Source organism: Aquila chrysaetos, chromosome Z, assembly GCF_900496995.4.
Source record: "Aquila chrysaetos chrysaetos chromosome Z, bAquChr1.4, whole genome shotgun sequence".
NCBI lineage: Eukaryota > Metazoa > Chordata > Aves > Accipitriformes > Accipitridae > Aquila > Aquila chrysaetos.
This window is the reverse complement of record NC_044030.1, coordinates 39,884,523-39,899,369: the sequence shown is the minus strand read 5'-3', so window position 1 is coordinate 39,899,369 and position 14,847 is coordinate 39,884,523. Positions and strand designations below refer to the sequence as shown.

Sequence of the window (14,847 nt, the reverse complement as noted above, 5' to 3'; positions counted from 1 at the left end):
ACTAGAAATTTAGGGGGTGGGCGAGGAGTGTTTAGAAGCACATCTTTCTCCTGCCTGTTGTGTCATTTCAGCACAGCCTTTCAGCTTGGACCAAGGCCACCATTTCTGGATTAAAACAGACTTTGCGTAGATGCCATGATTGCATTGTCCTGAGTATACAGCAGAAAACCTTTCCTTCCATTGTCTATCTGTGTGTCTGCTCCCTCTCTTCCCAACAGTCTCTGCCATTCTGCAACACCCCTTTTGGCTCGTCCTCTGCCTTCTCCATACTGAACTCCAGCAATGTCCTTCTGTTGAACATTTCTGTTTCAAGCAAGGTATTCAGTCTCTCCTCCCTGCAGAGGGAGCCACTTCAACCAGTCACTCTCTTTTAGATAGATGCTAATACCATCTATTGCAACTTATGAGATTAGTTCTGACCATAACCTAAAAAAGATTGCTCACTCACTGTGATGAATACTATCTACTGTGTTTCTGGATGGGTAGAATATGGGAAGCAGCAATAACTTCTAAGAACATAACATTTCAAAGGGTGAATGGGACTACATAACACAGGAGGGTGTGGGTATCTATAGCTTTACTTGCAAAGAAAGTAAGATATTTAAAATTTGTTGGAAACATCAAATAATTTTAACCCCAGTTACTCTAATTTTATTCGCAGTTCGTGGAAATCTAATTGCTGTGCTATGTATACTGCATTTATTCTAGACTTTTGAATTCTTACAAAAGAAGCAGCATGCCATTTTGTAAGCATTCTGTTCTTTGTCATCAAGTCAGTATTGGAAACAAAACATTCAAATAAATAAATAAATGAGTAAATATTATTTTCTTACCTGTCTATAATGCCACATAAATCTATCTGAAGGTCACTGAAATTGCCAAAAACATTTTGCTGAACTGAGATCATATCCACTGCTTTGTTACCAATGGAAATGAGTCGCATGCATCCTTGAAAGCCACCAAATGAAGTATTACATTCAGAAATGTTTCCACTGCTAGGGCAGCCTGAAAGAAGCATAAAACCTGGAGCTGAAAAAAATATTTTATTGAAAAATTTATATATTCCAAAAGTAGACTGAATGTTGATAATCTCCAGGTGTTGTAAACTTTGTGGGTAGAAGACTTTAGCCAGAAGTTCTTCTGATTAGGCATGGTGGTGCAACTGTAAAGAAATACTTCTGTGCATTCTTACTGGTTTTAAAGCATATGCAAAAGCATCATCAAAAATTTGGGTAAAGGATAACCCAAGCAGCAGTTCCAAAGCAATGAATGGAATCAAGATGTGAACAGATTGACTGACTGACCTTAGTCACAAAATGTTAAGTTACAATACAAGGTGCACATGATTTAGACAAGTTTTAAGTCACAACTGAAGTAAAATAAGACAAAACTTAGTTAGTAAGTACAGTGATTTTAATTTAAGCTGTCCAGAAATTCTGGAAAGTACTGAAGACAATTTCTTGATGCAGGTCGTCAATGACTCAACTAGGAGAGATGCTCTGTTGGACCTGTTACTTGTAGACAAGGAAGAAATGGTTGAAAATGAGAAGATCAAGGGCAGTCTTGGTTACAGCAAACACGAGGCTGTGGACTTTAGGATCCACAGAAGAGAGCAAGAAAAAAAAACAGAATTACAACCCTGGACTTCAGAAGAGTCAATGATGGTCTGTTCATGACCTGTTTTAAGGATCCCATTGGAAATCACCTTGGAGAGCAAAAGGGTTGGATATTTTTCAACAAAAACCTCTTTGCAGCATAACAAAAGTCCATAGCGATATCAAAATAGTTAAGCAAGTCTGGCACAAAGCCTCCAAACATAAACATGGAGCTCCTAAGTGAATGCAAACACAGAAAGAAAGTACACAAAAGGTGGAAGTAGGGACATCCAATTTGGAGGGGAATACAAAGACATTACCTGCATGTCATGGAATGCAGTTAGGAAATCCAGACTTCAGGTGGAGTTAAAACTATCAAGGAAGGTGAAGTGCAACAAAAAGGTTTCTATAGGTACAAGAGTAGCAAAAGGAAGTCCAAGGAGATTATGGGTGCACTACTCCATAGGGCACGGGACCTAGTGACAAAGGTCTTGGGAAGAACTGATTTGTGCAAGGTCTTTTTTCTTCAGTTTTCACTGGTAAAACTAATCCTTAGGCTTGCCATGTTCTAGCAGAGTATGAAGAAGGGAAGCAGTACCCACAATAAAGGAAGAGAGTCCAAGGGGCACCTGAGGGTGCTGCAGGAGCTGGCCAATGTCATTGCAACAATTGCCATTGTCATTGTGAAGCCATATCATTTTAATCCTCAAAAGGGCTTAGCAATTTGGTGAGCTTCTTGATGACTGGAGAGGGCAGATGTTACACCCATCTTCAAGAAAAGCAAGAAGGAAGGCACAGGAAACGAGACCAGTCAGCCTTACCACAGTCCCTGGCAAGTTCACAGAGCAAATCCTCTTAGCAGCCATTTCTAAACATGTGAAGGACAAGAACGTAACTGGGTAACTTTAGCTTCAAGGCTAAATCGTGCCTGACAAATCTGTTTTCTTTGCTGAGGTGATGGGCACTGTGGACAAAGGGAGAGCAGTATGCTGCATACCTTGACTTTAGCAAAAGCCCTAACAGTTTTCTATAGTCTCCCTATCACCAGATTGATGAGATATGGGTGGAATAAGTGGACAACTGATGATGTAAAGTTCAGCTGATGGTCAGTGAATAGAGGTTCCTTCAGAGATCAGTACTCAGAACTATGCTGTTTAATGACTTCATGCTGTTTAATGACTTCATAAATGACCTGGATAACAGGACACAGTGCACTTTCAGCAAGCCTGTGACTGATACCAAATTGGGGGCAGGGATGAAGTGTTGGAGGGCAAGGCTGCAACACAGAAGTACCTGGGCAGGCGGGAGAAATAAGCTGACAGATACCATGAAGTTCAGTAAGAACAAGTTTAAGTCTTTAATCTGAGATGGAACAAGTACCTGCAAGCATCCAAGCTGGAGGATAACTGTCTAGATCCATAGAGAAAGGCCTGGGTTCCTGATGGCCAACAGGTGGACCATGAGGCAGGAATGTACCCTTGCAGCACAGAAGACCAATGGCATTCTGGGCTGTATTACCAAAAGCACAGCCAGCAGATCTGGGGAAGTGGTTCTTCCCTCTCTGTGGCACTTGTGAGACCACATCTGGAGTCCTGTAGTTCTGGACTCCCCAGTACAGGAAAGACATTGACATCCTGGAGTGAGTCCAGCGGAGGTCTCCAAGATGGCCAGGGACCTGAATGCACAGGCTGTATGAAGAAAGGCTGAGAGAGCTGGGCCTGTTCAGTCTTAAAATGAGAAGATAAAGTTATCTGGTAAGATGATACAGAGAAGATGGAGCCAGACTTTTTCCAGCAGCGCACAGCGATGGGACAAGAGGCAAAGGACAAAACTGAAAAATGGCAAATTCTGATCAGACATTAGCAACAAGTATTTTTAGCATGAGGGTGGTCAATATGAGAACAGTTTGCCCAGAGGATTTATGAGAATTCCATCCTTGGAGCTGTTCAATGTTTGAGTGTTTACAACCCTGTACATCCTGATCTAATCAGACTTGTTTAGAACAGAGAGCTGGGCTAGACAATGTCTGGATGTCCTACCCAACCTATGAATAACATTCTGTAAGTATCTAATACTGTGGTTTGTCTATTGTGTTACTGATCCTAAAATGCCTTGTTCACTGATTGCCAATTAATTAAACATCGTTAATAAATCAATAAATTGCTTTGAACCTGATTTGATTTAAACGATGTCCATTGAGCAGTTTTTTCCAGTGGCAGCTGAACACTGCATGACAAAATATGCCTAAATGTTTTTTTCTTTGGCTTTCTTCCAAAGGGTAATATTGCTTCTGGAATGATGCACAAGGGCCATTCTTTGATCTTAGTCAAACAGTCCTGCATTCTGGTTCACAACATTCAAAGACCTTCTTGTTTCGTGATGTTAGGAAGCAGTAACTTTTAAGACACTTCTCTATTCCACAGAACTAATGGGTACTTTCTGAAGTCCTGTAAAGACAGTGCAGAGGTTTACCATACAGGAAGCAAAGTGACAGCGTAAACTAGTAAATCTATTCAAATGAGTGTACAACAACATAAATAATATAGATATGTTTTTAAGAAGGATACAATAGAAAATGAACTAAAACTGAAATGAAACAGGTAAATAAATTCTCAGTGTCCTTTACTCTGGTGAGGAAACAAACTGTTCAAAACGGTTACTACCTTTCTAAAGGAAAATGTTTATTATCTACTTGGTATATTGCTTTAAGAACAACAAATCCATGGACTTCCAAAAGTCCAAATAGGAGCACAGTAAATTTTCAGCACCACACACAGTTACACAAATCAACTACAGGTCTAACCACATTCTTTACAGCATTCTACAATAAAATGGTAAAATAAATTCTGTCATTTCTGGTGAAAAATCTGACACTCATTTGAGAATGAGATACTTCCAGTGGAGTTCATATGAAAAAAAAAAAAAAAAAAAGCCGAAGAAGGCAGAAAAAGGTTATTTCTTTTACACTTAGCTATTCTATTCTACAAAATTGTTTCTTAGATTTTTTTCTTGGTGTTGTCTTCTAGTACTGTCAGAGAAAAGGCAACATCATTAATATTAATGAAATTGGGATTCCTTATAATTGTGGGCTGGATATTAAAGACAGGAAGAAATCCTTTAATAATGAGATTCAACCTATATGCTTATTGCAATATTAAAAAAACTCTTTTTTGCCCATATAGTTGCAATGAGATATTATTTCAAGAACTGAGAGAGGTCGTATAACCTTGATGATAATGTGTCTAGAAATTGTGCTGACATAACGCTAAATTATTTTCATGTTTATTACACATTTTCCCAGCTAGGCATACACATTTCTTGCATACTTTGTATTCATTAAAACAAGCAAACTAACCACCATGTCCCCAGGACACCTCTCCTGGAAGGCTGATGTTCATGTTTTAACAACCAGCATATAGAAACACAGTAAATATTCATATGAACTTAGAAAGTAAGTCAAAATGCATTGTCTGCATTTTGACAGTGGTATATGACATAAAATTTTAATAAATTATTTTCTAAACTCAGAAACCTTCTACTACTTTTCCCCAAGTTTGTATGACATGCACTAGCCGCTGATTTCAGCTATAGAGCTGAAATCAGAGAAGCTAAGGGGTGGGTATGCAGTTAGTAATTTCAATGTTCTTGGAATTAATTTGCTCCTTCCACCCCCTAAAAGATAAATAGAAATGTCCTTGTACAACTTAATTGAATATACAGTTATTTGCAACTGCTCATATCCCTCCTGATCTGTTCACCTGTGCCTTCAACCCTGCAACAGTGTGAATCACCGAATCAGAGATGTGGGAACCTGAAGCATAGAAGGGGGGGAAAAAAAGTCTTCTGGTTACTCAAGGCCAATATTCTGCCCTTTTAATTATCAGTTAGGTCAAGGGGTATCTTTAGTAGAGAAGGCTAAATGCCAGATATGAAAAGTCATATGGATGCTCATGTAGCAGTTCCTATACTTACAGTCTGCTTGTAAGCGTGACATCTATTTACAACCTGTTGTTTCGAGGGAACTGATCTGTGGACAATGACTTGGTCCATACTCATTTAGGGGTTTTTATACATTTTTCAATTTTCTCAGAAATCTGAGAACTGTTAATAAATAGTTCAGTCATGAATTCCTAAGCTACTAAGTGATGAAGCATTAGGTTAGTGTTGAATAATGCTTTCAGATAGTTTAACATTGCTACTGTGTAGTGCATGTCCAGCCGATTTCCTGCTCAACTCTATCAGTAACCATGTATGTGATAAATGACAAAGCCACTTGGTGACAGATAATTGTCAGTATTCCTAGAGAAATGATGATATCTAAACATAAATTTTAGGCATAAGTTATATTGTCCAAACATAGGAAATTTGTGTCACTCTGGTAAAAAAAATTAAAAAATTAAGAGTGTGTATCATGTGAAGAGGATATTTGCACAAGTAAGTAAGCATTCACTTAAGGTGAAAACCTGAAGTCCTCCCAGTGGAAGATTCTCACAAAAAATTCATTTAGCAACACAAGTGTGCACAAAAAAGACCTTTGTGTGTCTGTCTGATTGTCAGCCAGGCTGTATTAAATTATCAGAGCATGATACCAGAAAAAGATGTTCTAAAATGTGACCAAGGATTTAGAGTGTTAATTTATTCTACCCAACATTATAAAATTTTAAGGAAACAAAAACTGAAAAAGGTCATAGCAGCACCTGAAAACTAGATCCTTTGAGAGATATCCAAGCTAAGCAAAGAAGACTTGAGGCAAGCCAAATAATTCTCACCATTTGATTAGATATGTCAGGAAAAAAATTATGTTTAACTGTGGGATATTGCTAGCATAAATAAACAACATATTTCACCTCCAAAGTAGAAAGCATCTCCTGAATAAATTTGCAGAGGTATGGAGGCATGAGCAGATGAGGTCACTTCATTGTCCACTATTACACTGATACGATTCCTTTTGACAGAGAATGATACAGAATGCCACTGGCCATTATTTAATCCAGCACCTGAAAGGAAAAGAAAAAGCAAAATGGAGTATGAACATCCATTATTTGTTATACTACCTGAATATTATAGGCTTGGAAGGAGGAGAGACTGGTAGTGCAATCATAGCCCACATCAAAATTCCAAGTGATAATGAAAAGAAGAAAAAATATTAATAAAGAACACAAATGTCTCTGTCCCTTCCCTTGCTTCACATCCGATAAAGAAACAATAAAAGTACTTCAGTGAATAAGTCTTACTGTTGTAATAGTCCTAATTATTAGTAATACATCCATTTGATGTAGTGACTATGAAAAGTATCCTCCCAATCTGAGGAGGTTACCATTAAGATATCATTGTGATGGCTGATACAGTATTTTACACATAATACACATTTTTGCTGCACTATTACAAAGGATTTCTTCATCTTTTAAAATTAAAGGTATCCATTTTATTGCAACCCAGTAAAATAGCAAAATCCTGTAGATGCTAAAAGCTTCAGCAACTGTCATGTCAATGTTGCAAGATTATTCTTCTTTCAGTTGTCTCCTTTATTGGAAATGTATGGGAAAATTTTCTGAGCATTTAGCCTCTAACACCAATGTACGTTACCTCCGGCTATGTAGGTGTAAGGTGCCACAAAGCAATAAGCCTAAAGCCCTGATTCTGGAAAGCACTTACATATATATATTGAAATAAATTTTTTACAGGGCAGTATGTAAGCACATTATTATCTTTAAGAAGTACTTTAAGTCAATCACATTCTTGAATGTTCTTCAAAACAGAGATACTTCTTTTGGTGAAGAACAAAGAATACAACCTTTGAATTATGTAAAGTCTTTTCTCGACTGCAGAGTGTGTATGATTTGTGATCTGTGATTTCCCTCTTGAAATTTCTTGTATTTCAATACTCATCTCTAGAATGTGTTGTATATTTTTCCTGGTTTCAGCTGGGATAGAGTTAATTGTCTTCCTAGTAGGTGGTACAGTGCTATGTTTTTGAGTTAGGTGTGAGAAGAATGTTGATAACACTGGTGTTTTTAGTTGTTGCTAAGTTGTGTTTATACTAAGCCAAGGATTTTTCAGCTTCTCATGCCCAGCTAGCAAGAAGGCTGGAGGGACACAAGAAGTTGGGAGCGGACACAGCCAGGGCAACTGACCCAAACTGGCCAAAGGGGTATTCCCTACCATGTGATGTCATGTCTAATACATAAACTGGGGGAAGTAGAGGTGGGGGATCACCGCCCAGGGCGTCAGTTGGTGGGTGGTGAGCAATTGCATTGTGCATCATTTGTATATTCCAATCCTTTTGTTATTACTATTGTCATTTTATTAGTGTTATCAATATCATTATTAGTTTCTTCTTTTCTGTTCTATTAAACCGTTCTTATCTCAACCCATGAGTTTTATTTCTTTTCCCGATTTTATCCCCCATCCCACCAGGTGGTGGGTGGGGGAGGAAGTGAGTGTGTGGCTGCATGGTGCTTAGTAGCTGGCTGGGGTTAAACCATGACAATGTTCTAGAGAAACAGCTCACCAGTTAACTGAGTAGTTAAAACAGAAGGAAAAGAAATAAAAATAGAAAGATCAGAAGGTTCAAATAGCTAAATTACATTGTAACTAGGAAACATATATTGTTAACTACTCCAGTCTAAACACAGGATCAGCATACAATCAAGAGAAAAATCTTAGAATTGCATTATAAATTTAGATAAATTAACATCTAGAAAATCTCTCTAATGTATTTAATATAATATTAGTCTTATACACTTTTTCTATTATTTGTTTCCTTACTTGAACCACTGGATTTATTAGGGACTGCAAAATAAGAAAACTTAAATATTTTGCTTTATCCCCAGCTTCAGTGGAATTATATGAAAGCTATGGCTAACAGATCTTCTTATCTTTGTGTTGCACTTTCAGGAACAATTCACCTTTCTATTATAACAGCAGAAAGCACAGGGTTGCAGTCACATGTTTTCTGATACCATTCTAGCATTACTTATTTGGTTGCAATCTTCTTGAGAAGTGGCATTTGAGTTTGCTAATCAAAGCAGTACACTTACAGTTAGAGTAAATAATTACATCTATGAGTAAATAGGTGTTTTTTCTACTTCTGTAAAACTCCATATTCATGATATTTATAGAGATAGACTTTTTACTAAAATAAAAATTGGAAACCTTATACCACACAATATAAAATAGTATTAATGCTATTACATCTGGCTACCAAAAGGTCGCATGTAGAGGGGTAATCTTTTGGTAACAAGGATTTACATAGTCCTACAGGCAATGTGGAGGGAGTGACTAGAGTTTCCCTATGTTTTCAAGATGTCCAACTGCTGAAGAAGCCCCCTTGTACAGGTGGCAGCTATTATAACTTAGAGCAGCCTTCAGGCTGATGTATTTTATGTTAAGGCTGGCATAGTATTGAGCTGAGGATCAAGAAAAAGCCTTGAAGCCTAGCTATTTTGGCTCTACTTGTATTTTGGCTAGATAATACAATGTGTAACAGACATTTAAAAAACAGAGTAGATAAAGCATCAGAAAAATATTATTGCTGTCTTGCAATATCATGGGTATAGATGAGTCACACTATGTAATGAAGTTTCTAGACTTAACAAGTATTATTATTTATCTCTCCTATTTTTTTAGTACTATTTTACAGCAAGAAATCATCAAATATATCAAAAGTTTTTACTAACTTCAAATAAAAATCAACAAATAATAACAAACAAATAAAGCATCCTTAGGTCTTTTGTACCACTGTGAACCTCAGTGAACTATAGTCTTTCATCAAAGAGATAATGGGTATACTAAAACAAAGAATATGAATAATGTATTTTTTAAAGCACAGAAAATTAAGTCTGAGAAAGTTTTTTTTCCCAATTCCCAATAGTACAATTAGTTTTCTTCTATAAATTATTGTAGGATTATCCTGTAATAAGAAACTAAATTATAAAATATATATAGTTTATAATGCCACTTGTTACACTGTGTTTTTAAGATTAGCTATTTCAGAAAATAGTTCTTAAAAAAGGTTTATTTCCCTACTCACTTATTTTCCTCTTTCTAGCCTCCATCCACAGCTAACAAAAGCTCCAGCTTCTTTCACTTCATCTCTAAGATGAAGCAAGGAGTTTCTTTATTTGTAGAGGTACTTGAAGTGAATGATATTTTCCTAAATCACATCTCTGCAATATGCTATCTTTTCCTTTAGTAATCAGAGAATCAGAGAATCACAGAAAAGTTTGGGCTGGAAGGGACCTTTAAAGATCATCTAGTCCAATCTCCCTGCCATGTGCAGGGACTTCTTTTACTAGATCAGGTTGCTCAAAGCCATATACAACCTGACCTTGAACACTTCCAGGGGTGGACATTTAAATCTAACCTCTTTCAGATTAAAACCATTACCCTTTGTCCTATCACTACAGGCCCTGAGAAAAAAAAAATCTCTCCATCCCTATTATAAGCCCCCTTTCAAGTATTGAAAGGCTAAAATAAGGTGTCCCCAGAGCCTTCTCTTCTCCAGGTTGAACAACCCCAACTCTCTCAGTCTTTTTTCATAAGAGAGGTGTTCCAGCCCTCTGACCATTTTTGTGACCCACTACTGGACCCACTCTAACAGGTCCATGTTTTTCTTGTGTTGGTAACATCAGATCTGGATACAGCACATGAAGCGGTGTCTCATGAAAGTGGAATAGAGGGGCAGAATCACCTCCCTCGACCTGCTGGACATGCTTCTTGTTATCCAGCCCAGCATACAATTGGCTTTCTGGGCTGCAAGCACACATTGCCAGTTCACATCCAATTTTTCATCCACCAGTATCCCCAAGTCCTTCTCCTCAGGGCTGCTCTCAATCCCTTCATCCCCAGCCTGTATTGATGCTGGGGGTTGCCCTGACCCAGGTGCAGGACTTTGCACTTGACCTTGCTGAACTTCATGAGCTTCACATTCACATACTCCTCAGGTCTGCCAAGGTCCCTCTGGATGGCATACCTTCCCTCTGGTGAATCAACTCCACCTCTCATCTTGGTGTCATCAGCAAACTTGCTGAGGATGTACTCAATCCCACTATCTATGTCACTACTGAAGGTATGAAATCTAACAAATTCTGTAATTTCATTTCACTTGTTGCAAGGAACATAGCTTTTAATTCTTAGTTTTACATCCTGCTTCAGTAACATCTTGTTCTGGTGAGAAAACCATACTCCAAATATTGCAAAATTTGACTGTCAAGGTAGGTCAGAGAACGCCCTAACATAAAGGAGGAGATTGAATGAATCACTGAAGTAGAAAATTTTTTTGGTTACTGGAAAATCAATTACATGAATTTTGCACATTTTGGTTTGTTTACCTTAGTTCATCATACTGACCTACTAAATGATTTTGGGATGGATATTTTATCTCCTCTTCATACAGGCTGGCATGATTAGAGATGATAAATGTTGTTCATCTAGCTCAAGTTAAGACTTCCCAAAAGTCCTTTTCATTTAAGTCTGGGGACTGAGGAATGCCTTTGTGGGAGCACAAAACACTCCTGAGAAAAGAGCTCATTGTAGCCCTCAAATTAAAAACCTTAAATTCACATTTGCTGGTGCAAAGCCATGGAGTGGTATAACATACAAATATTGGACGCCAATGGACTGCTAACATTTCCATTCCATCTGAAAATTATATTGTCTGGTGCTCTAATAGGAATTTTAAAAATGCTTTATCAGAAACAAGTAAGGAAAAAGCAATTGAACTTTTAGAGCATAATAAGGTAGCTATTAAACAAGATATCCATTTATTCTCATTAGTAGTACCTCCATCATTTTAATATCTAAGTACACAAAAAAGGTCTGTGGGAGGTCTTGCAGAACACTGACATCCAAACTTAGGAACACATATAAAAATCCAATGTATATAGCTTATTAGGAGATCAGCGAGAAACAAAAAAACTAGTTTAGAGAAAGTAATTTATAATTAGTCTGAAGTATAACCACCAAATGCAATGATTGTTAACATCATTTAATTAAAAGCTGCATAGAAAGACAGGGTCATATGAAGAAACTGAGTAATAAGATCTCAAACATTTATAGCTTGCAGAAGAGGCTACAAAGGAAAGACATTAAGCAACCGTTCTGTAAAAGAAGGATACAGCTTATTATAACTTAATAATTCATGAATTAGCATGCCATTCTCCTCGTTTTATATAGTAGAAGAAATTTTTTAAAAAAACACATTATAATTTAAGAACTTTGCACAAAGAAATATGCTCTGATTTAATTTTCAGATATCATGTGTTTGTGTGTGAAAGTCAGGTCATAAGTCCTTGCCTGTAGGGAACAAACCTGTCCAGCCATCCATAATTTAATTACTCAATCTGAAAAAGCAGACTTGAATTGCTTCAGTGAGTGTAACAATAAACACTTCAAAAACTCAAGAAAAAATTCCCCATATGGTTTTGTTACAGAACTTTTTTCTCGGTAGAGAATAAGATGTTTTTGCAGTAGTTTCTTTCTTCACAAAGACAAATGCAATCCCTCCTGTTAGACTTCATGAAGAGTAAGCTTAACATAGCACGAGTACATTAAATTCTGTTTCAGCATAGACTGCCAAGATTTATTTAGGGGTGTTTCAGCTAATATGTTGTGTATTGTGTTGCAACTTTGAAATTGAATAAATTGCTCTATGTGCAAGTCTACAACTGTTAAAAGTGCCACCGCCTTCAGCTGGTCTGTTAAAATGATGCTGCATGGCAATAGTTTCTTTAACATACATCACCTAATTGAACTGCAATTGAAATAGCTCCTAGAAAGCCAAATTCATCACTGTTAACTACATACCACTGACATTCTTACTAAGGAATTGACATTTTCAAATGGTGAGCCTAGGGAAACCTCTTGTCTTTAAAATGGTACTCTTTGTGCATCAGTTATTTCAGATTATAACAAATACCAGGGCTGATCCTATTATCACCCACAGAAACAGGATCAAAGTATTTATGTAAATTTCAGCATTATCCGTGGTCATTACTGGCTTACAGTCTTTTCCTGAATTAAAATAATCAACTGTTTAAAATTTTACTTTTAATCATTATACACCTGTAGAAACATAATGAGCTCCAGTTATGTTTAACTTTTTCTTTTTTCTTTTTCTTTTTCTTTTTTTTTTTCCCTTCAAAGGAATTTTCATTTTGTACAAGGAATTGAAGTAAGGAATCAAATCTAAAAGAAACAGGGGCACAGAACTAAGATTAAGGAGGCCTCATCTTCAAATCCTGTGGCTGTTTCTTTGTTCTGCTTGGCTCTGCTTTGCTCTCTTTCTCTCCGTTACACTGCCAAGCACATGATTTGTGAACATTTTAGGTAGCTGATGCTTATTTTGTGTTTGTACTGATTAAAACATTTTTATGAAGTTTTCTCCCTCTTTTATGTAATTTTTTTAATTCTGTGGGGTACAAAAGAGATTTGGAGGCTTTAATTTTTATGATAATTATTTTATTATTTATTATTTATTTTTATTTCAGTAACTGGTTAGTTTACTTACTGTATTTGTTATTGCTCAAGACAAACTAGCACTAAACAGTGTCATTAAGCCATCTATATTGTGGCTTGAAAACTCTCCTGTAAGATGCCTTTGGCTTGTTTCCTATCAATCCAATGAATATGCTCTGTACAAGATTAAATTCTTCACACATTCAAATCCTTAACTTGTTTTCTAAATACCAATGCAAAATGCAGTTTTCCTACTTGTTATTTACCTGTTAATTCAGTTTACACATTACGTTACCGGAACTAACTTGGCTTCTTTTTCACTGATAAGATTCCTGCTCTATGAAGATGAAATATGAAATATATGGCTGTGTACAGTTCAAAATAAATCTAGGATCAACTGATGTTTTGGATATCATCATTGTGTTTTCTGCAGCCAAATTACCCATTGCTTCTATGACACATTCCTCCAACTAGTGGTCTCTGGTCATCTTCTTTGCCCATACAGAAACCACTCCAATCCCAGCCACATTTCCTCATCTTCATATATCCTTTGGAATCCCGTTTATCTGCCTAATCTCTTTAGTCTTGTTTTTCCTGTCTGAGAAGTCATTCTGGAACAACCATTTTATCCTTCTATAAGAAAGGAGCAAAATTCAATTTGTTTACATAAAGGATGAGAAACTCTGAAGCAGCTGTCATACATGGAGTGTCAGAGCTAGTATACTACTGACAAAGTGCTGCTAGGTGAAGGTATTGATATTATCACATGGTGATGTTATTGCTTCTCACCATTTTTTAAAAAGTCGTGCAAGATAGAGTTTTTGTCAGCTCCGCCCTGGTCTCACATTTCATGAAAGAAGGAGATTGCTGGCTGGGCCAGCGGCTTTGCTGTTCTCACATCAAGTGCTAAACAGCACTCAGAAAAACTGAGGAGCCTTTTTGTGAAAGGGGGAGTCCCCTTGCTCCCAAACTGAGTGAAAGTGAAAGCTGTGAGCTGCTTCTCAGAATCCCAGTTGGATACTCTCTAACATGACTGTATCTTACTATATTTTCCTCATCCTCTTGTCCTTATATATTTGTTTACCAACAGGGAAATGGCTCAGAAGAAGACTGAAGGGTATGCCTTCGGAAATCTCAGTTCCACCCTGAGGGCTGCCTAGCAGTGCACACTACCAAAAGTAGATGATCTAGTCTCGATTCAGTGATTAACTACAAAAGTGACCCTTTAGCCCTCAATTATTCAGTCTCCTCAATTTCTGCATTTCTTTTGGTCCTTACTGTATTTTTTTTGTTTGTTTGTTTTTTAATGTAAACTCAAACTTGGCCCAGCTTTTGGAACACAAACTGTTATTGGGTATCCACTGTCCAAATTTAATGGACACCTCTGTAACTGAGATCTCTAGAAAATAACAAACATAATATTTATAATAATGTATAACTTTATAGAAAAATGAGTTACTTGATGCCTTGTGAAGGCATTGACAAATGGTGAAAAACACATTAATGGCATGCTTGACAGAGTAAGAAATTAACTTGTTTACACTTCACAACTGAAAAAGTTGCTTAGATATCTCAAATTTCCCAGATTATACACATGAGCTTTACATACATATATTATGTAAACCTAAGGACTCTGCAGCCTATATTATTGCAAGTAATTTCTACTCAATCATGGGGAAAAAAGCATAGATACATGTTTGTGAGAAAAGAAAGTATTTAGAAACATTTGTGATTAAAATTCACACAAAAGTAAAGCATTGTTACATACATACTACTCATAAAACGAAGTCAAGAA

The 14,847-nt window shown here is 36.8% G+C and overlaps 1 protein-coding gene across 2 annotated transcripts in view; it reads right to left on the bottom strand.

The window, feature by feature from the left end:
• The window catches only part of LOC115337150 (contactin-associated protein-like 4), a 255,543-nt gene that overhangs the window by 72,130 nt on the left and 168,566 nt on the right, over positions 1-14,847 (bottom strand). For both annotated transcript variants that reach the window (XM_030005219.1, XM_030005220.1), the window contains exons 9-10: positions 6,443-6,592; positions 834-1,005 (exon numbers count right to left, since the gene is read on the bottom strand). In XM_030005219.1, coding sequence (XP_029861079.1) covers positions 834-1,005; positions 6,443-6,592 — 322 coding nt within the window. The remainder of the gene's footprint in view (positions 1-833; positions 1,006-6,442; positions 6,593-14,847) is intronic.